Source organism: Macrosteles quadrilineatus, unplaced genomic scaffold (assembly GCF_028750875.1).
Source record: "Macrosteles quadrilineatus isolate MER2022 unplaced genomic scaffold, UCM_ALF_1.0 Scaffold_4__1_contigs__length_99947679, whole genome shotgun sequence".
Lineage (NCBI taxonomy): Eukaryota > Metazoa > Arthropoda > Insecta > Hemiptera > Cicadellidae > Macrosteles > Macrosteles quadrilineatus.
The window spans coordinates 42,195,969-42,216,997 of NW_026542597.1; the positions used below are offsets into that span (position 1 = coordinate 42,195,969).

At 33.4% G+C, this 21,029-nt stretch overlaps 2 protein-coding genes across 2 annotated transcripts in view; both read left to right on the top strand.

Annotated features, from left to right (window-relative positions):
• The first annotated feature begins 4,329 nt into the window (after positions 1–4,329).
• LOC128992342 (cuticle protein 7-like) lies at positions 4,330–5,519 on the top strand. The gene is made up of 2 exons (XM_054415881.1): positions 4,330–4,357; positions 5,072–5,519. The coding sequence occupies exons 1-2, from the start codon at positions 4,346–4,348 to the stop codon at positions 5,471–5,473; spliced, it is 414 nt and encodes a 137-aa protein (XP_054271856.1). The 5' UTR covers positions 4,330–4,345; the 3' UTR covers positions 5,474–5,519.
• Positions 5,520–10,962: 5,443 nt separating this feature from the next.
• Positions 10,963–21,029, top strand: part of LOC128992872 (neurobeachin-like protein 2) — a 118,802-nt gene continuing 108,735 nt past the window's right edge. The window contains exons 1-7 of the mRNA XM_054416615.1: positions 10,963–11,167; positions 11,881–12,090; positions 12,679–12,828; positions 13,314–13,500; positions 17,379–17,467; positions 19,275–19,328; positions 20,806–20,952. Coding sequence (XP_054272590.1) covers positions 11,096–11,167; positions 11,881–12,090; positions 12,679–12,828; positions 13,314–13,500; positions 17,379–17,467; positions 19,275–19,328; positions 20,806–20,952 — 909 coding nt within the window. The 5' untranslated portion in view covers positions 10,963–11,095. The remainder of the gene's footprint in view (positions 11,168–11,880; positions 12,091–12,678; positions 12,829–13,313; positions 13,501–17,378; positions 17,468–19,274; positions 19,329–20,805; positions 20,953–21,029) is intronic.

Genomic DNA, 21,029 nt, shown 5'->3' on the forward strand with positions numbered 1-21,029 from the left:
GGAAATAGAAAGCAAACTCAAGAAAACTCGGGTAACTTCGGAAGACAAACGAAGATCTGTTAAACAATCACGTCGCAGACGGATGTCAATATTTGTCGACAACTTGACAGAGCTTTCTGCGGCGAGTTGTAAAGTAATGCTGTCAACAGCAACAGGTGTGCAGCGGCGGCCACTTGTTGAATTTTAACTGTCTTTGGACAACTTACTATGAGGGTGGTTATGTTAGGAGGTTGAGGAGTTGTTGAAAGACGAAGAATCTTATGCATTTTCAAAGTTAAAACACATTATCGGATGTGCTGAAGCTATATACAGGATGACTTTCACCCAATGACGAAATAAATGTCATAAAATTAAAATAATAAAATCGAAGGTTTTTAAAAATAAAATTATGATTTTATACGGTTGAATTCCTTGTGAAGGAAATAAAAAAGTGTACACGAAGTGTGTATTATTTTATTAATACGTTACACTCGTGTCAAACTATCTTATCGATAGTAAAATTAGCCTAGTTTATTAGGATTTGTTAAAACTGTAGTTAAAAGAAATCGGTTTAAATCAAGTAAAATACCATATAACGTTTTTCTAAAAATTGCGAAATTAGAGGCCCTACATTAAGGACCTATTGCATTTATTTTGTACCCAATAATTATTTAGAAGTTGGTATAACACTGGTCGATCAATCTGTAAAATATGTTTAGTCAAGAAATCTGCCAAAGTCTGTGGTACACCGCGTGTAAAGTACTCCGTAAAACAACAGCAAAAAGCGAGTTGGAGATTGAAAAGAAATGTTGTCATTGTTTCTCAAAAGAAGCGCAGCAAAACCTGAATGCCTTTGACAGATGGAACTTGTATCTTCATCGCACTTACATGGATACAGGGATGCTTGTAACTTTAATCAGTAACACACTATGTTGGTTTTATTTTTGTGGCCATCTCCAATATGGTTATGTTAAAGTTGTAGATTTGACTCTGCTTTGCAATGCGACATGAATTTATAAAACTAACTTCTTCAAAACCTTACACAATGCACATGAACCATGTAGTACAGTGCTATACGCATAAAAATATACGTATTTAGATCAAACCAATGAAATCAATATAGACGAAATAAATCCAACAGGTTTTAAATATTTTTACTGCCCAAGGGTTTTTAAACATAAATACTAAATCTGATTTGGGCCAATCACTTGTGTTACTGAAATGAAATAAAAATATAAACCTAGTTTAAAATTGTTAAGTCGTTGGCTCAGTTGGTAGCGTTACGGACTTCGGGTCCAATGCAGATATGTCACTGGGTTCGGATCCTAATCACTGCCACAAACATTGATCAGTACAGTTCACCTTTGTACTGTATCGGCTCACCCCTTTCTTTGCATACGTTCCACGCACAGATCTGTAGTCTATGTCATAGACTACAGATCTGTGGACGGGCAAATGCAAGGTTAAAAGAGGCCACACTTGGATTAATTAAAATTATCTAAATATTTGTCCGTTATCTAGTGTCGTAACATCTGTTATTTGAACTTTGTGTAACACTCTTCCCTTTAAGCAACTGCTCAACCTCCTGATATAACCCCCTGCCCACATTATAAGCTGTCCAAAGACAGTTAAAATTCAACAAGTGGCCGCCGCTGCACACCTGTTGCTGTTGACAGCATTTCTTTACAACTCGCCGCAGAAAGCTCTGTCAAGTTGTCGACAAATATTGACATCCGTCTGCGACGTGATTGTTTAACAGATCTTCGTTTGTCTTCCGAAGTTTCCCAAGTTTTCTACTTTTTCCAACTTATCGAAGTTTACTCTGCTTCCCACCGCACCAAGTTTTCTGGCGAAAGTTTGATGGAGTGTGATCATTTTGTTAATGACTTTTAAATCGTACTAGCCTATCTTTCACGTGGGATTTTCACCATTAATAAAGGAAGCAAATTTGTTTTAATTTATATAAGCGCTTTATATACACGTTCTTCAGTAATAACTTTAACTTATTTGTTAAGTCTATGATTGAGACACGAAAAAATAGCCATACAATTCCAGAGTGTGGCAACACAAAGATTCAATTCATTGTTTTATTTGATTTATATTTACCCTCTTTGAGTTATATTTGGAGCAACTCTTACTATATGATATTAGCTGATATGTAGCTTAATAATTGTTAAAGATGTTTACGATTATTGGTTTTCTTAGGAACAGTTAAAAAGACCAAATTCGAAAGATGCTCTTACGAAAAGTTAGACTAGGTTGGTGCAAACTTTTCAACAATACTTCCGTGGTGAAAACCTCGCCTAAGACAAAGTTATTTTCAAACCCTAAATATTTGTATTGGTACCTATTTAATGAAAATTAATTTATCCGAAACCCTCTTCTTTATCTTGGAAGTTTATTTTTGCAGAGACAGAAGTAGAAATGTAACCTTGTGGTTCAAAAGTGTTGTTGTAAGACTTTAACGTCGCGGTACAGTATATATCCCTTGATCAATACTTATTACCACGTTTTAGGAAATCGTTGTTTACGCGGAATACCTACGTAAGTTCTAATCGTCTGCGGTTGTAAATCATTCACGATATTGTCGTCTTATCATTTTATGAACGCTGCAATAAGTGTCAATATAACACGTCATACTTGATATGGTGTGTTTCAATATTACAATAACAGTATAACAGTGATTATAGAAGTACTGAATGTTTAGACTGTGCATAATTTCAGTACAAACTACCAATCCAGTGCTACACGTGGTTCAGGTTTTTATCAAGAGGGGGTTTTTAAATGCAACACACTATTTGACTGAATTTCTTGCAATTAAAACTATTGTTGTTTTGGAAATAAGTTAATTCAGTATTTAACAGTTTTTAACTGGCTCTGTCCAACGGGTCCTAAAGATCACCAAGATATTCTTATGAACACTAAATTTACTAGGAAATATAAAATATATAATATCTTGAACCCTGCTTAGGTTTCTAACCAACTGTGTGATAATAGAGTTCTTTTTAGCATGGGTTTATGAGGTGATGAACCTAAATGGCTTAATGAGTTCAAAAACTCTAATGGATAGCCTACATAAAAGCGTTCTACGTCCCTTGGTAAAGAACCGAATAAAACTGAGGTATACAGTAAACCAATTCCTGTCGGTAACAAATACGACACAACATAACCATTCATTGAAACCTGTATTAAAGAAAGGAATATGGAATTCTTAAATATACATAGAATGGTTGGTGGTTGGTAGGTATGTCAAAATGAAGGCTATCCCGCAAATAAAGGGTAATTATCCCTTAATTAAAGGGCAATTAAAGGGTAAAAGCTAAAGAATCCATGCGGTACTTACTTTTGAGTAGTTCTTGTTTAGACTTCAAGTAGTGTGATTTCATCTCCAGGGTTATTTATTGTAGAAAGCACAGACTAAGTTTGTTATGGATGAAGTAAAAACAAATTACTCGGATTTGAAAAGTAAATATTCGTTTGTTTTGTTTAATTTAATTCACAAGTTTCAGCTGATCGAATAACGTAAACATTTCTGCAGAATGATAAAAACGAGAGGTCGTCCAGTGGTCGAAACTCGACCAAAAATATGTAATGTACTCACTTCTCTATTTTCACCCCACACTGTAAATAAAACATGTGATTGGAGTTTCTTCCATTTGTTTTGATTTCCTGTTTATATTTCGTTGTTATTTCGTCACCAGCATGGCAACGCATAAGATCCATGTTAATTTTTTCAAATCTTTAAACTCATTTTTTGTGCTTATCTTTGAGCCTATTTAAATTTATAAAGGGATTCTGCACACCTACAGGAAAATAGCTTTCTAACGGTATGCGTAGATTTTCCCTACGATGCACACGAGCTGAGAAAAAAGGTTTTAAAGAAACATGCTTGCCTATTAATATATAGATAGATAGATCGTTACGACAAACTACTGAAAATGAGTGATTTGTATACTTTTATGATGTAGTGGGTAAAAAGAGCTTTAAAATTACACCTAGTTTTTCGTAATTTCTGAAGAATTAAGGAAGATATGGATGGTGTTTGGACAAAAAAGTACTTAAGAAATAATATATAGTTTTTTTATCGGCGCTTCCTAACCGAACAAATTTCAAACTCTTGATGGGAATTTTGAAGTGTTATTGGTTGGGTTTCGAATATTCGAACAATTACTTATAGTCACATAGGTATAATAAAATAAAACCGTACTTTATGTCAAGTTACGCATGATATGACTTTGCTAATGAGCAAAGACTAGATTCCAACATAACAGCGAAAGTTACCATGTAATATCAGGCGAGAATCAGTATATATAAGAGCATCAATTGAGGAATCACCATCACTCACAGCCAGAACCATATCAGCACGATGATGACACAGGTAAATACCCGCTAGGCATTAGAATCGGTAAAATTTGTTTTAGTTTAAACATTGTTAGAACACGTCAATTAATAGTAAAATGACATTTTTTCTCGAGTTTATTGATAAACACCATATTAAAACATGTTCAGATTCAATGCAGGAATTATTAGCGGTTTATGTATGTAACCTATCTTTAATTTAACTAGAAAGGGTCATCACTAAACGGTCTGCATTGTTCTGAGAATTAATTAGTTTTTGGTGGTCGTTGTTGCTTTTTGAGGGAATAAACCTTGAAAAATATAATTCTAAGCTTTGCAACTACTTTCTGTCCTTTTTGTGCTATTTTGGCGTTATTTACGCTTTTGGCATTGTTTACATTTTTTGAAAGGAATTATTATCGAGCGTCGACATTTTCTTAAATAGTGTAATTGATAGCCTAGCTACAAATGGTATCACTGGGCTTGGCAATGATAACGCATGGAATCCAACTAGCAATCATCGGATTTAAAGGTGAGCAATACAACCATTTGGCTACCCAAAGAACTCCGTTGGAAACCATCGGTAATTAGCTCAATTTCTGACAGAATCAAATGCTTTATGTAAAAGAACGTCAAAAACGCTATCAAAACATTACATTTGCTGGAAATTACCAATTTATTTTCACGTCTCTTTCACATGTTCCACAGTTACGTCCATGGTCAGTTTTTAACATATGCATTACTCTTGTTTTAGGTAGTTTTTGTTGCGTCTTTCCTCCTGGTTGTTTCTGCCTTCCCTCAACACGGCTACCATGACCACGGACACGAGCATGTAGGGGACCACGACCACGGGTTCCACGTAGAGTACAAGGAGGACTACTACGACCCTCACCCCAAGTACAAGTTCGAGTACGGTGTCCACGACAGTCACACCGGCGACATCAAGAGCCACAAGGAGGAGCGCGACGGGGATGTGGTGCACGGAAACTACGAGCTGGTGGAGGCGGACGGTTCCAAGCGCGTCGTCCACTACACAGCTGACCACCACACTGGCTTTAACGCCGTCGTCCACCGACAACACAACGTCCATCCTCAACATTACCATCATCATCATGAGCAGCATGCGCCAGCTCATCTATATTCTCATCACTACTAGATTTTACCCGCAATGTTGTTGAAATAAAACCACTATTTGTTCCTTACCACCACTGGTTTTCTTTGAATACGAATGCCATTAGCATATCCCCCATCATGGATACTCATGATCTTATTTAGTTACTTAAGAATGCTTAAATGATAACGGAAGAGCGAGAATACTCGCAACTTGCTAAACTATGTGTTTTAAATGCATAACCGTACATTTTTAATCCAACCAAAATTTGTAAACAAAAACCGTAGGCCTATACAGATTATTTTTAATATGACCATCCAAGCTATATTTAGGCCAAAGTTAAAGAACTTGCCAAACAAATTTAGAAAATATCCAAATTATATGAAAATATGCAGATGCTTAAAGGAACATTTACAAATTTGGTTGATTAGTTTATATCGACAGTTCCTAATTCATCTTCGTTTCTTATAAAATTGGACGAGAATGTATTAAGGCAATTGCAATAAATGTTAGCCAAAAAACTAATAACGAGTTATGAACATAATTACAGAGTAAAATGTATACACTCACTATATAACCTGAACTAAAAATATTCCCACATCTATAACCCCACCCTATAAGAAGTACCCTCGCAGCAGCAAACCTGTGGACTAATTTTGTTTACATTCGTCTAATTGGATTTTTACTCAAATACTTCTTAAAAATATGTCCGATTTATTCCCTAGTGACCTTTGTTTTACCGAGTACTTTGATTTGCTGCTACAAGGAGAAACATTTTTTTATATGATGTCAACAGTATAATATGAAAAAAATAATTTTCCGAATTTGATCAAAATATAAACAGCAACATCAAGAAAACTGCAACAGTTTTCTTCTCCATAAGAATAATATTGGAATTTTAAATGCACCTTTTTTAATTTTCTCCGTAATCTTTAATTAATTGTACACCAACGCTTCAATATGAAAAAGAAATTTTGTTTTTGAGCTCTACACGATGGCAGTAATGAAAATCTAGAATTTTCATGTTTTAAGGGTGAATTTTTGAAGAAAACCATTTTAAAAATTTGAAACCCCTATGACAACCATTTTCCATTACCTAACCTTTTTAGTTAGTGAACTCATTCAAGTTTATCAAGCCTTTCACATTAATGCCAAATTTCATCAAAATAATTACAAAATTGCTCTAATGATAGCGTTCAAGTGCACATATACAACACATACATAACAAGTTGAACGAATAGTGTTTTGGCTCTGGGGACACAAAAATGAAATAGCTAATTCCTTAAAAGCAAATTCGCTAAAAGAAAATTTGTCCCGGGTGTAGGTCTTTACCGTGCCACCTACGGTAATAGGTCCTTCCCTATAGGGGAAATTCGCTAGCAAATCCCAACATTTTTGTAACAATCTTCTTATATTAATACGTTAGGGCTGTTTTGTTTTTTTGTGAACAAAACTCCTCCGTTATTTCTGGACCGATTTTAACGTTTGAGGTGTCAAATGATTCGTCTCAATTCGTAGTTTTGCATTAAGGTTTTAGAGACACTCTCAAAGGTCGCATTTCCCCACAAAAATTACATTGAAAACAAATTTAAAAACAAAAACAGCTGTATATAAAAATTAACTCACCAGCTTTTTGGGAGTAAATATTGATGTTTGTAATATTTAGGAGGTTATAAACAAATCGAAACATTTAATCAGTTTTGTTGGAAGAACAGACAATTTCTTAAATTTAAAGGAGAAATATTTAAAACAGGAGAAGGGGACAATTAATTGGAATTCTTATACTTACGAGAAGAGTAGAAGAGAGGCCCGGTCTCACAGTAAGGAATCCAGGTACACAATAACTTGAGGAGATGAATAATTTTTGCCAGTTATGCTAAGCAACTTATTTTGGAAGTAAAAAAAAAAAAAAACATGAAGAATATACACATCATGTTGTCACAGTGGTAAAGTAAACCTACCTAAAGTCAGATCAAATAAATACATGCAAGAAATGTTTACTGGTAACAGTCGGGAAACATTTTGTAGAAAAAACTAAAAAAAGGCCGGGTCCAAAGAATGCTAAAATATTTTTACAAGAAGCATTTTATTTATTATTTCAAAGCGCTATTAAATAGCGTGAGTATTTCAATTAGTTACATAAGCATTTAGTCGGGCCTTTTAAACTCATCGAAAATTATGACTGTTATTACTGTAGTTTTAAAATAACTTCTGTATAATACCGGTACTTTACAATTGCTCGATTTCGAGCAACAGGTACACTAGAAATATTGAATATTGTAAAAGACAGGAAGATTTTGTTCCCAAAAATAACCACACAATGAAAGCTGAAACGTTATTTACAAATTCCAAGCTGTAGGAGGGGATTTAAGGAATCAGTGCAAGCGACAATGTGTGGAATATATTGTATTGTTGGAACACAACAACTGTGGTGGTAAGCCAGCAAATGTGCAAATCATGGAACCGGAGAACTTCTAATCCTGATATGGAAATATGGCCCACCTCTTATAATTGTGTTTCTGGTATGTAAAATCGCTTTCTTACGGTATATGGAGGGGAACATTCCATCTACAACAATTGTATTATTCTCTCATATTTTATAATACAAAAATATAAAAAATTAAAATTCTGTTATTTATTATTCGTATTTTTTACGTAAGGTGTTAATAGACAGTATATATTCGTATGTATTCGAAAATTTTGCAATTATTTTAGTAGAATCGGTGAGATGTTTGAAGCATATTATATGGACTTGTTGCCATTGACTTAATGATTTTAAAAAGACTAATGATGGGTTATTTGCAAGGACGCAGCCTATAGACTTTGTGAGAGAAAAAATATGTTGCACGAACAATTTTAAATCGATGGTAATTAATTGATCACATTGAGAAATAATTAAGCCTTTGCAACTATATGACTTAAAAGGTGCGGTTGTCTTTGGGTAATACATTATCTTATATATATAAGTGATATAACGATATAACAAATGAAACGGGGATTTTTGCTCAAACTCCTTATTTAATTGTGTACCTCTTTAATTCCTAGCAAGAACACTATTTTAGCCATTTATGGAAAAAAAAAACTATAGTGACAGGACAGAGATAAATAATCAATTCGATTCTGATCTTCCGTGTTCGAGCAAAAGTTACCAAATAATCGTAATTGAAGACAATATAGGCCATTGGCTTATAAACAGCAGTTACAATTTCCTTAGGAACATATTTGTACGGTTTACGTTTTTATTGTCAATCACGTAACTCTATTGTTAACTAAAATGATTACTCTAGAGATATATTTTATGTTTGATGCAATTGACGTACGAATCTATCTTTGTCGTGGTGTACGTGATGCGGAAAACCGTACAAATTGGTTTGCATGAGAGCCTAATAATAGAATAGTTAGTAGGTAATAGAATAGTTTGGTCTCTATTACCTAAAGGGGGAAAAATTAAAAAAAGTCTGATAGGCTACATAAAATATATATATATTTTTTAAATATAGCCTCTGGATCGTTATTGAACATGATTAAATCTAAGGCTTACCTTACGATCCAATTTATTATAGTGGAGACCTAGGTTTCTACGTCGAAACGTTATCGTCAGTCCTTTGTCTCATAGGCTTGCTAAACTTTTTGTTTGCCATCTCTTACTTGAGACAATTATTATACTAAATCGGGAAATTTTCAAATGGTAAGACCTATCGAGTGACCCCTCATTTTGAAGGTCCTGGTAAAAGAAAACCAAAAATGCAAACTAGAGGTCTCTATCTTAATCCAGTAAAAAATGGCAGCCCATTGAAATTCTCAGAAGTTAAATTCAACTTGCATTTTTCCAAGTCTGGAGACCCCCTGTAAATTTTATAACGGTTCACACTGGGTAAACTAAACTTTACACACCTTTATGGCATGTTATGAAGTACTTTTTAAGCCTAATTGCCACTTGATTCCCAAACCCAAAAAGGGGGATTTTGGGGGGAACTCCAAAAGTTTGAAACGTTAAGCCCCATCGAGTGACCCCTCATTTTGAAGGTCCTGATAAAAGGAAACTAACCACGCAAACTAGATGTCTCTATCTTAACACAATAAAATATGGCAGCCAATTGAATATAAAATTGCGACTTACAGTAATTCTGATTTCTAAAGATTTCAATCAGCTGCTATTTTTTACTGTGTTAAGATAGAGACCTCTAGTTTGCATTGTTAGTTTCCTTTTATCAGGACCTTCAAAATGAGGGGTCACTCGATGTGGCTTAACGTTTCAAACTTTTGGAGTTCCCCCCAAAATCTCCCATTTTGGGTTTGGGAATCAAGTGGCAATTAGGCTTAAAAAGTACATCATAACATGCCGTAAAGGTGTGTAGAGTTTAGTTTTCCTAGTGTGAACCGTTACAAAATTTACAGGGGGTCTTCAGACTTGGAAAGCTGCAAGTTGATTTTAACTTCTGAGAATTTCAATGGGCTGCCATTTTTTACTGGATTAAGATAGAAACCTCTAGTTTGCATTTTTGGTTTTCTTTTACCAGGACCTTCAAAATGAGAGGTCACTTGATGGGTCTTACCATTTGAAAAGTTTAAAAGTTTCCCCCAAAATCCTCTATTTTGGGGATGTACACCAAGTGGCAGTTAAACCCAAAAAGTACTTCATAACATGCCATAAAGGTGTGCCGAGTTTAGTTCCTCTAGTAAGGACCGTTACAAAATTAAAAGGGGGTCTCCTCTATATATATCAAATAAAAAAGAATATAAAAAAGGGTACTCATGTTATTTTATATATTGTTTATTTAATATATATATATACATTTGAACAAATGGTGCTTTTGGCCTCTGGGGACATCAAAATTAATGAAAAAGTAAATCGGTCCAGGGCCTAAGTCTTACCGTGCCACCTACGGTAATAGCTACTTCCCTATAGGGAAATTCACTAATATATAATCTGAGTAATTGTCATACATTATACGCCTAAAAATGTGTGAGGCCGTACTTTCATTCACTAACAGATACATTCGATAACTCACAGTGAGTATTTTGAATTAGTGTTACGAGTGTAACTCGATACGAAATTTCGTTAACCGTACTGCTAACCCCCTAGCGCTTGTAGTTCGTCGAATCTCACCTGCGAGCGCTAGTGTTACATTCAAAATTACATCGATAAGAATTAATTCAATTCTACATAATTTCCTCCATCCCTCGTATCTAACATGTACAAAGTTAGAAACTTGAAACAAGCTATTCCATAACGATGTCAAACGTGTATGCTTGAGTTGTTACTTTTTTCCATGTCAACAGTATACTTGCAAAATTATTGACATCGACATTAAATGAAATTTTAAAGCATTCAAAACCCAATCGAGAAAATAAGTATATAGTTGTGTCATAAAATTAGGAAGTAGTTAAAACGTGAATGATGAATTTTTATTTACTAGAAACATAGTATATATCAAAAGATATTTATCAGTTAAATATTCTTTGGCGTGTTTTTTCGGTCAGCTGATCATGAGACATTCCGTTGTCGTTGCTTACTGCAGCCGACCCGACTGTCAGTTCGTATCCGTCGTGTTTGTTTGTGTTCGGTTCGGTTTCGCGTTCGTGTATATTTAGGAATTTTCGTCGCGTTTTATTAAAGGATCAATGAAAAATAAATTGCCTGGATAAGTATGCACATCGGTTGTGATGTCACGAAATGTATTCACGATGGAAACTAAACAGGAGATATACTCATCGTGGGTACAATATACAACTAAGGTAACCTCAAATTTTATTTTGCTGAATGTAAACATACCACTTCAGCATTGAATTAGGCTACATAAATAAATTATTAACAAACCATAAAATATTTCTTCCAGCAAATGAAATTGTAGAATGTTCTAGTTAATATGCTCCATTTAAATTTTGTTCTTATACTGAACTCAATTATGCCATATTGATGGTCATTGTACATAATTGTCATATTTTAAAACAAACTAAAACTCAATAATATAAGTATTCTATATTCTATTTTACCATACTGTTACTTCAAAAGAACCACAATCTCACTACATAAGCATAAGTAATTGAACCTATTAATAATCTAGGTTCTTGTCAAATTTTGAAGAACAACATTAAATATTTTGAAATAGGCCTACTGTATTAAATTATATGGCAATGTCATACATACTTCAGGAGATGGGTGCATACAATGTTTCACAATCAATAAAGTCTCTCATGTAGCCTACAGTGAGAATACCTAATCAAGTGCAGTTTGAACAAATTATCAATTTTGTTTAGTGTAGGCTTCTTTGTTGAGGCGAACTTAAGACCTCATGGTCCTTTCTTACAGTTAACCTCTATATAATAATAATCGTAATAATAATAATAAATGCAATATGTCAAGAACAAAAGTAAAATACCTATAATGTAACATAAAAAAACCAGGGTATGTCTAGTTGAGAACCTTTAAAAACTTTTTAAATTTTCAGAATGAAGAAAGTCATTTTCGACATTTTATCCGAGGATTTGTCGCTATCTGGGAAGCTCAGTTGGAACTAGATTGGTCTAGCGATGGCAACGGCCTCCCAGACGCAACGTCAGTCAAAGACGACTTTGGACCTCACCTTTCCCGGCTCCCAGAGGAACTTTTGCCAGCCATTGGCAAGTTCATGTTCATTGCTAAAGACAATTCTGAGCAGGTATGTATGAATCTAAAGATACAGTACCTAGATTAGTTAATCTTAAACTTATAGGCTAATACATGTTTCTGTACCAAATATGCCTAATGTCGGTTGGCATCAAAACTACACATTTTACTCAAAAGTAACAATATAACTTAGGCCTAGTAAATGGTTTGGTAGCCTCTTTTTTCCTGCTATTGCCTGAACATAATTTAACAAATACCTGTAGAACTACGGTACCTATGTGGCAAAGGAAGGGAAGTAATCCTACTGTATCACACAGAGTTGAACACATTAAAGTGGCATCACAGTTAAATGTTAACTTAAAAAAAACCATAGTTTCTTATTTTATGTGAAACTAACTTACCTAGATTATCGGGCCTACTGATAAAGCTCTAGTGTCTTTGAATAGGCTACTACTGTAGGTCGCTTAACATTTAGAAAAACATCACCTAATTTTTGCACTACCTACTTTTACAAAATTGTCAGTGTACCGCACAATTACATTTAAGCTGCATTATACGTTTACTAATAACTAAAATATCTATTGTAGTCTACTCTAAGAACTTTTCACTGTAACTTCAAAATTATTTTACTTTTTTGTAGGATATTCTACTCAGAGAGGGCATCGTAGAAGTAGATCTTTTGATTCGCTGTTTGACAGCAATTAGCAGGAATTTCGACAACATCCCGCTTATAGCATCCTGTGACTTTGTGAGCCATGCAGTCGTTATTGCCAACAATATTATACATAAGGTAAATGAGAATAAATCTTTCTGTAAAGTTTAAGACACACTTTTTTAAACTGCTAATTGCAAGCTCAAAGATATTTCATGATAGTGAAACAAAATCTATCAAAGTTTAGGCTTATTTTTTAACTGCATTGCTGAAGTTGAGTACTGTAATACATTTTGAAATCTGATTCACAGCTCTTGGCATTTTAAAATCAAATGCCCAAATCAGGGATGCACGAGTCCCAACATTAAGAAAATAAGGAATTATTTATCTGTGGTAGGGATTACATTCAAATTCAGGATTTTCTTGGGATATGATTTGTTCCATAGTCAGTGATGAGAGATGATCACAATTATGTTGCAATAATTGCAGACAATGTCTCTCCAATTGTAGGAGATGTTGAGGATTTTGCCTCTCATGCCTCTAGTTGTAAAAACTAAATTCAAGACTTAACTTATCAACTGAGTTTTAGTTATAATTAATTTGATTTCTTAACTTCCCTTTAGCTCGTCAATGGAGAATATGAGTTTGCCACTGAAGGTGAAGCGTTTTGCACCAACCTGTGCCATTTCCTGGAGTGCCTCTATGATCCTTATTTTACTTGGAGACATTTCCAAAAAGGACCTCCAAGCATGGATAAACTTGTCTTTCATCCAGCCCTGTTGCACAACGAAGTCATTCCCTTTGTTTATGGCAAGTATCTGATTTCTGATTGCCAATAATAACTATTATGTTGAATAATTGTGTTGTGGTAGTCAAAGGCGATGCAACAGCAACTATTTTCAATTATGATTCTCTGAGTAGCCGAGTGGATAGGCTATAGTACTTGCCTTCAAAACTCAAGGTGGCTGGTTTGATTCCAAGCGAGATTGTTACTGGACAAAGATGCCTTTTGTTATTGGGCTATTAATTAATGATAATATCAAATAAAAATGTGAACTTTAGATTATAACAAGACCAGGAATTGGACTGGCATATATACACATAATATTAATAATCTCACTTGATACCATCCTGTGTTGTGTGTCTTCTTCTCTCCATTTGGCAATTTTAAACTGTTTTCAACTAATACTGATAGCCTACAACAAGAGGTTAAATAACTAGCTATATCAAAACTTTCACCATGTCTTATGATTGTGTTTGATTTAAATTGTAAGATAAATCTTTTAATATTTGTTGCATTAGTGTTCATGTTCTGTTTTGTATTGTTACTTTTCACAGATTTGATGATAAATGTAGAAAAGTAGACCACATTTTTAAATTTTAGCCTAAAAATTATTTTATGAGAGATTGCAATTTACAACTAGTTTCTGCTGAAACAACTTCGATTGCTTGGTCCTAGGAATTTGAACGAATACTAGGCCTAACTTTTTTCTAGTGCAACTTCAAGGAAGGATATATTTTTTGCCTTCCCTGATAGTAAAATTTTTATGAGGCTCTATAAAATTGATTGGAGTTATTTATCTATACTTCTATCTATACTATTATATAAAAATCTAATGGTGTCTGTCTGTATGTGTGTTACTAATAGGTGCAAAAACTACTGAACAAACTGGGCTAAAATTTTACAAAAATATAGTTACCATACCAAGGACCATTATAGGACTATTCACGTTTCGATACTGACCGTAGGCTTTGTCCCTTTGGCTTTAAAGGTCAAGAGGTGAAGATTTTAAAAGTAAATATTGATTGGTCTCCATAGCTGCGATGAGATCACTAACAACGTTTGTTTACATTTGCTTTGACATTTAAATGTAAACAAGAAGAACTGCTAAACTGCAAATTTCACTATTTCAGACAGCTGATACAAAGAAATTAAATATAATATTTTCCATAACTTTGAGGTAGGTTTATTTTAATCTAACCTTTTATCATGGATTATTTATTCTAAAACTATGTCAATGATTATATAATAAAAGATTCTATAACCGTTGCTGTATTAACTCCGGCTCTGTATTGGATTTTTTTAAGCGTCTAAGTTATGAAAATAATGTTATTAATAATATGATTTCATGGAAACAGTATGAAAATTACAATGTATAGATATTTTATATGAATTTGGAGGCTACTTTAAATAAATTCTAACTCCTTAACATGTGTTAGATTAACTTAACATAACTTGCACATCACATTGTTTTTTATATGTATATTTAGGTAAATTAAGTTATTGTGTTTTGCTAAACCTATGCATGAATTAAACTAAAGAATATCATCAATAACTAAATTGTACTGTACGTCATTGATTTTTGTTTTTTTTTAATCTGTTGTATATGTGTAACCATAATTAATTATCAAATGGTAATACAAAATACTCTTATTTTATCTTAACATAGCTTTCAGTTCACATTTACTTTATTTGATACATTTATTATTTGTGTTTTGCCACACCACTGATTAAATTAAACCAAGGAAAATATCACAAAACTAAGCAGTACACAGTGTTCTTTTGTTTCTAAAATCAATGAAATATCTGTTACTAGACTTTATGGTAAGTGTGAAAATGTAAAGCCAATGGACGATGGAACTGATTAAAAGAACTGGTTTGTATATTAAGTTGTTTGTTGATATTTTTGTAGAGTAGAATCAGAGATGCAATGAAACATATACTGTATTTGCTGTTAAATTGTTTAGTCCTTGATGCTTTGATAATCATATTAGTTTCGTCTGCTGTCTTAATGCTAAATTATTTGTTTGAAATTTTTTATAGTACCTATAGATATAGTTTCTTTAATATTTCAAAAGACTGTATTGAAAAGGCATAGCAATATTTCTAAAGTTTATAACAGCTGACTTAGTTTTGCTAATGATTTATTGTGAGTGAAGAAACTGAAGATAGAAGGATTTGTGATTTAATATGTATAAAGAAGAGTGAAATAAAAAAAATGTTCATTTAAATTTAATAATTAGTAGTAACTTCAAAATTGAAATTTAAAATGTCAATAATAAATAAAAAGATATGTTATTAAGGGAGATGAAATGGTGGTATCCACTACTTACCAGATTTAAAAGTCATAACTTAAACGTTTCTATTAAGGCCATAAAAGTTGAATTTTGTTTCTAAAAGCGTTGGGGGATGTGTAACTACTATATGCAACAGATGTAAAAATTAAAATGTTTCTATTTTGTGTCCTCTTCCCGTTGCAAAGCAAGGGTACAACAACTAGTATTTTTTATTTTGCCAACTCTTACAGTTTGAAGAGTTAATGATTCAACCTTTATTATTGCGGCGAGTGTTGATTAGAAAAGATTAGCTGTGACTAGTTTATCTGATAACAGTGATGATAAAAATGTTGAACAGAGTTGCAAAGCATAACCAATAAAAGTCTTTTAAGTTACCGCATTGAAACTGTATAAAATAGTTCCAGATCCTTTCAACATTGATATTGAACAAAAATATTTTATACTGAAGGAAATAAGTACTTATCTGTTGTAGTTTACTCTTTGTGCACACTAATAATTACTTAGATAATGGAACTTATTTAAAGGTTTAAAAATGGCTTGATGAGCGTAGTGATGAAAAAGTTTGAATCACATTTTAGAATTGAAAGGTTATCATCAGAAATAATAACCTGCTGGTCCTGCTGTCGAAATAAAAATACTTTGCCAACATCATAATTCAAAACTCAGAGCAATTCTTCCTATTCAAAACTCTTGTTTAAATATGGTCTCTGACCAAATACATTGTGAATACAAAATACAGAACAGATAAATTATACCTACACAACAAAATAATATCTGGTAAAATGTTGATTGATGATGCTCAGAGATAAATTTCAGCTTACATTAGGCAAGCTATTGACAAGAGTTCTATTCCGCTACCACATGTTGCTGTTTAGCCACTTTCCCTGTGTGTCACGTTTAAGTTTGGAGATCTTAAATTCCATAAATAACGTGAAAATATCATGATTGCCAAATAGTAATTAGTGACTATTTAAAGAAATTGGTAACTACTTCCAAAGCTGGAGTTTTGAGGCCAGATCAGTGACGTCATCACACAAATTGTTAGTACGGTACTTAATTTCAGTAATTTTTGTGAGTAAGTTCTCAAGGAACGTGAGGTCATTATCCTCCTCCATTAAAATGAACACTACAAAGAAACATAATATTCAACAGTTCCATGTTGCACATTGAGCAATGATTCCATACTACACCAAAAGCAGAAAAATGCTTAGTTCTGATTAAAAATGGGCCAAAATATGGGCAAAACCAACAGAACTCACAATAAACAGTCACAATTTCCCTTGACTGTGGTTAACTAACACTAGAGTAATGTTGTTAACAAATTGGCAACATGTATGGGTGTTACATTTCAACATTTTTGTTCCTAATAGGACCCAAATTTGGAATACAATATAGTTTTCTGAATATACCTAGACAAATTTCTAAACTGAACTATTGGATGAGGATCAAGACCGTTAATACACAGTGCTTGTTGGATACCTTTTACTTATAATTAGGAATCTAACTACTAGGCCTACCATAAACATGTCAGTGTGTTCAATTTTCTCCTGCAAAAAAGACCTTTTAGAACCGTATAGAAGTTTGGTTAATTTATTTTAAAACCTTTTCAGATTGCTTTGAAACCAATATCGTCACCCAGTATCCTGATCTTAGTAGAGAAATGCTCAGTGTTCTTGGAGCGGTCGTTTGTGGAGCTCAGGTAAGATTTAGTTCTTTTCATATTACCCGAAACATGTCAGTGTTGTTGGGAAATATTGGCAAAATATGTATGTTGTCTTCTGACACTTAAGGGTTATATTTACTGTACTAGTTTTTGTTAAGGAGAAAGGTAGAATGGCAGTTACAGCAGAACTGAGGATCAAGATACCCCTGAAGAAGCAATATCAGTTAAATTGTGTTTCTTATCTGTGTTTTTTTAAACTCCTTGGACTCCTTTCTCCTTAAGAGTCCTTGAAGGCTAAAGGCGATCTTGGATAATTTCAAACAGCTGCTGAAGATTTAATTATCATCCAAAAATAGTTTTTCAAACATCAAAGTGATTATAATTTAAATATCTTGTACACTATGAGATTAAAAAATAATTGTCTTTGTTGTTTTGAATTGATTTCCAAGGGATTTCATGGAAGCCAACGGCCATCTTGGATTTTCCCGCCATAAGAGCAATGATGATAATTTGGTTATTTTTAAACAGCCGCTGAATAGTTATTTACCATCTGAAAATATGTTTTCAAATACCAAAGTGATTGTAATTTAAATATATGTATAGTATACTGCAAGATTAAACATTTTCTTTGTATTTTTAAAATTGTTTTATGAGTTAGAACGCCTCTAGGCTCCAAGGACTCATTAACAAATTCAAAAGCCAAGCTCCTTTTTTCCCTTCAAAAATATTTGCTAGTTTATTTTGGTAATCTAACCTGGGTTTGGGCTAAAATAACAACAAATTCATTGGTATATAATATTACAATTACCAAAATTGTTAAATATTTTAAATTTTCATGCAACAAGTTACCATTATTACAGTTCTTTGAGACAACGATGTCTGACACTTCTGCATTTCAAGCTGAATTTGAGTAAGAAGATGAGTGCTGAACAAAGCTAAATGTCTTGTCTATATTAATTGATCACTATTGGTCACCAGCTGTTCCTGATCATTGCACTTTAAATAAATGATCCTGGCGAATGAAACAGCTGATCTTAGTCAGTAACACAACTACACCGATCATCACACTTCATTCTACACTCATCCTTCACTCATATTAGGGGTTAAAATACACACCTATGGAGTCTCCATCCCAATTGGTAATGCAATTGCCTTGTATGGTCATTGAAGTTCAATGTCAGCTGGGTCCAGTTTCAAACCCTGGAAGAGCACCAGTGTTGCACAAATGAATATTTTGATAATTCGACCAAATAACCAAAATGAGGTATGAGGGTATCTAATCAATTCCGCTTGTTAAAAGTAACAGTTTTAAGCTAATAAACTCAGTAGACTTTGAATTGTTGTAAGTAACAATAAAAAATTAGCTAACAGAACTAGAAATCTAACAATTTAACTACCTATTATACTCATTGAACAGTCAAAGCTTCTATTAGTGCATTTCATAATGCTGCTAACATGATAGTTATAAAATCCATATTTTTAGCCCCTGAGCTGTAACGTAACTAAAAATATGCGTTACCTTCGTCAATACAGCGAAGAAAATTACGATTAAAATATACTAAACGAACAGGCCTGTCGTACAAACTGTGCTGGTTGACATTTTCCCGTACCGAAAAAGACGCTGACTGCACTTTTGTTCATTTTACTCACATAAAATTTTTGTTTGTGTGTGTTATGTGTTTTAACTTCAACGGCGCTACTTCAGTCGAGATTTCGTGTCTGATGATGGCATTGGCCATAACCAACGCAGTTTCACCATTTGGGCTGTATTGGCAAAGGTAAAGCCTATTTTAAATGATAGTTTTGTTGTATTGCTCTACATTTCTAGATTTTTATTTTGCAGAATACTCTAATAAATGAAACAGATGGTTCAGATGGAAAAACTGACAATGAGAGGGTGAGACAAAGTAACTGCATGAGTGAATGATTGCGCTTTTCAGAATCTTTAGTTTTGAACAAATCTGCTTGTAATGAATGCTTGTACAGTTATAGCGTTTTAGTGTTCCCTGTGGTAAACATAGTTTATTCTGGTTGTGTTCATGTATTTTTCAAGTTTGCCATTTTTGTGATTTAAAATGTTGAAACAGTTTTCAGTACATTTGTTGATACATCCCACCTTCAATATAAAGTGAGTTTTTATAATGAATAGTTAAATCTCAATTTCATTAGTAGGCTATCTTGTGAATATTTCTGCTTGATGTATTTGTTTTTGAGTTGATTTATAAACATTTTCAGGATATAAGATGACAGCATTTCAGTTCTTCGTCAATCTACAAACTTTATCTGAGTCAATACAATAACCGAGAGGACCATGGAAAAAATCACTTTTGATAGAAATTGACGCATCCTCAGCTTTTTAAAAATTTGCATGTTTACTGTATTTTATTTTACCTGCAAACAGAAATATGTATGAACACATAGCTTTGATCAATGCTTGTCAATAATACAACCATTTACATGTATATATTCATTTAAAAGTTAGAACTAGAAGGTTCAAATTTTATTAAAACTAGAATATCTGAACTGCTTTTATTTGATTGGTTTTACCACAATATCAAATTTGCCTGAATTGAATTTATTAGGTAACAAATTTAGAACTTAAATCAATGGTTGGACTCAAAAGCTAATATATTATTAACATTTTGAGTACTACAACAAAGATTTAGTCCTTAAAAGTAATTAGTAATATCCCACTACTTTTATATTTTTAAATAAGATAGGCAAAATGTAGATGACAAAATATCTTTGAGTAAACATTAAAAAACTTTTGTGGGTTACCTGACACAAACCAACTTAACCTAACTGAATAACAGTCAGTTAGGTTTGCTTATGTCTGTGTGAAGCTGACTCATTTGGTCCTGGTTAACACTGTTTACTCTTTATCACGTCAATAACAAATATCTTTGAAATTCCCTATCATTTTATACATTGTTAAAAACATACCTTCTTATGATAATATGAGGAGATATATAAATGTTTTATGTAGACAGATAGAGAGATGAACTTCAATCTTCACACCGAAGTAGATCCACTTTAATAAATAGGTACTCCTTAAAACCAATAAGTACCTGTACTATTATTGAACCTCAGAAGCAACTTTTTTATCAACCGAACAGTTAACACTGTGCTTAAATCAAACCTTGGTAATTTAATTTTGAGATGTGTTTACCTTTTCCTTAAGTGTTTTACAAATTCATTGTATCAATGTTTTTTATTTGTTCATAGAAACTATTTGTACAGGAAGAAAAATAAAAAATCACAAATTTTTTTATTTAATTTTTGCAGCTCATTTCCAAAATGTTTATTTCAACTTACCAACCTAGATTACTGGTTAGTCCAACCACTGGTTCACCCTGTGATGTTTCTGTCTGCAGCACAACGCCCTGAGAGGGATCTGCCCAGCCACAGTCAACTTGTTGATGAACGTAGTGTCTTGTGAGACACAGCCGTCAGTCCGGGCCTCAGCTCTGCAGTGCTTCACAGCCATGGTGTCCGTCCTGCATCGCTCGCTACCTCACGAGGTACGTTGGTTAGTCTGTCCTGACAGTCATACTACATTGAATATGGCATGGTAAGAGACTTAGATGGAAGACAACTG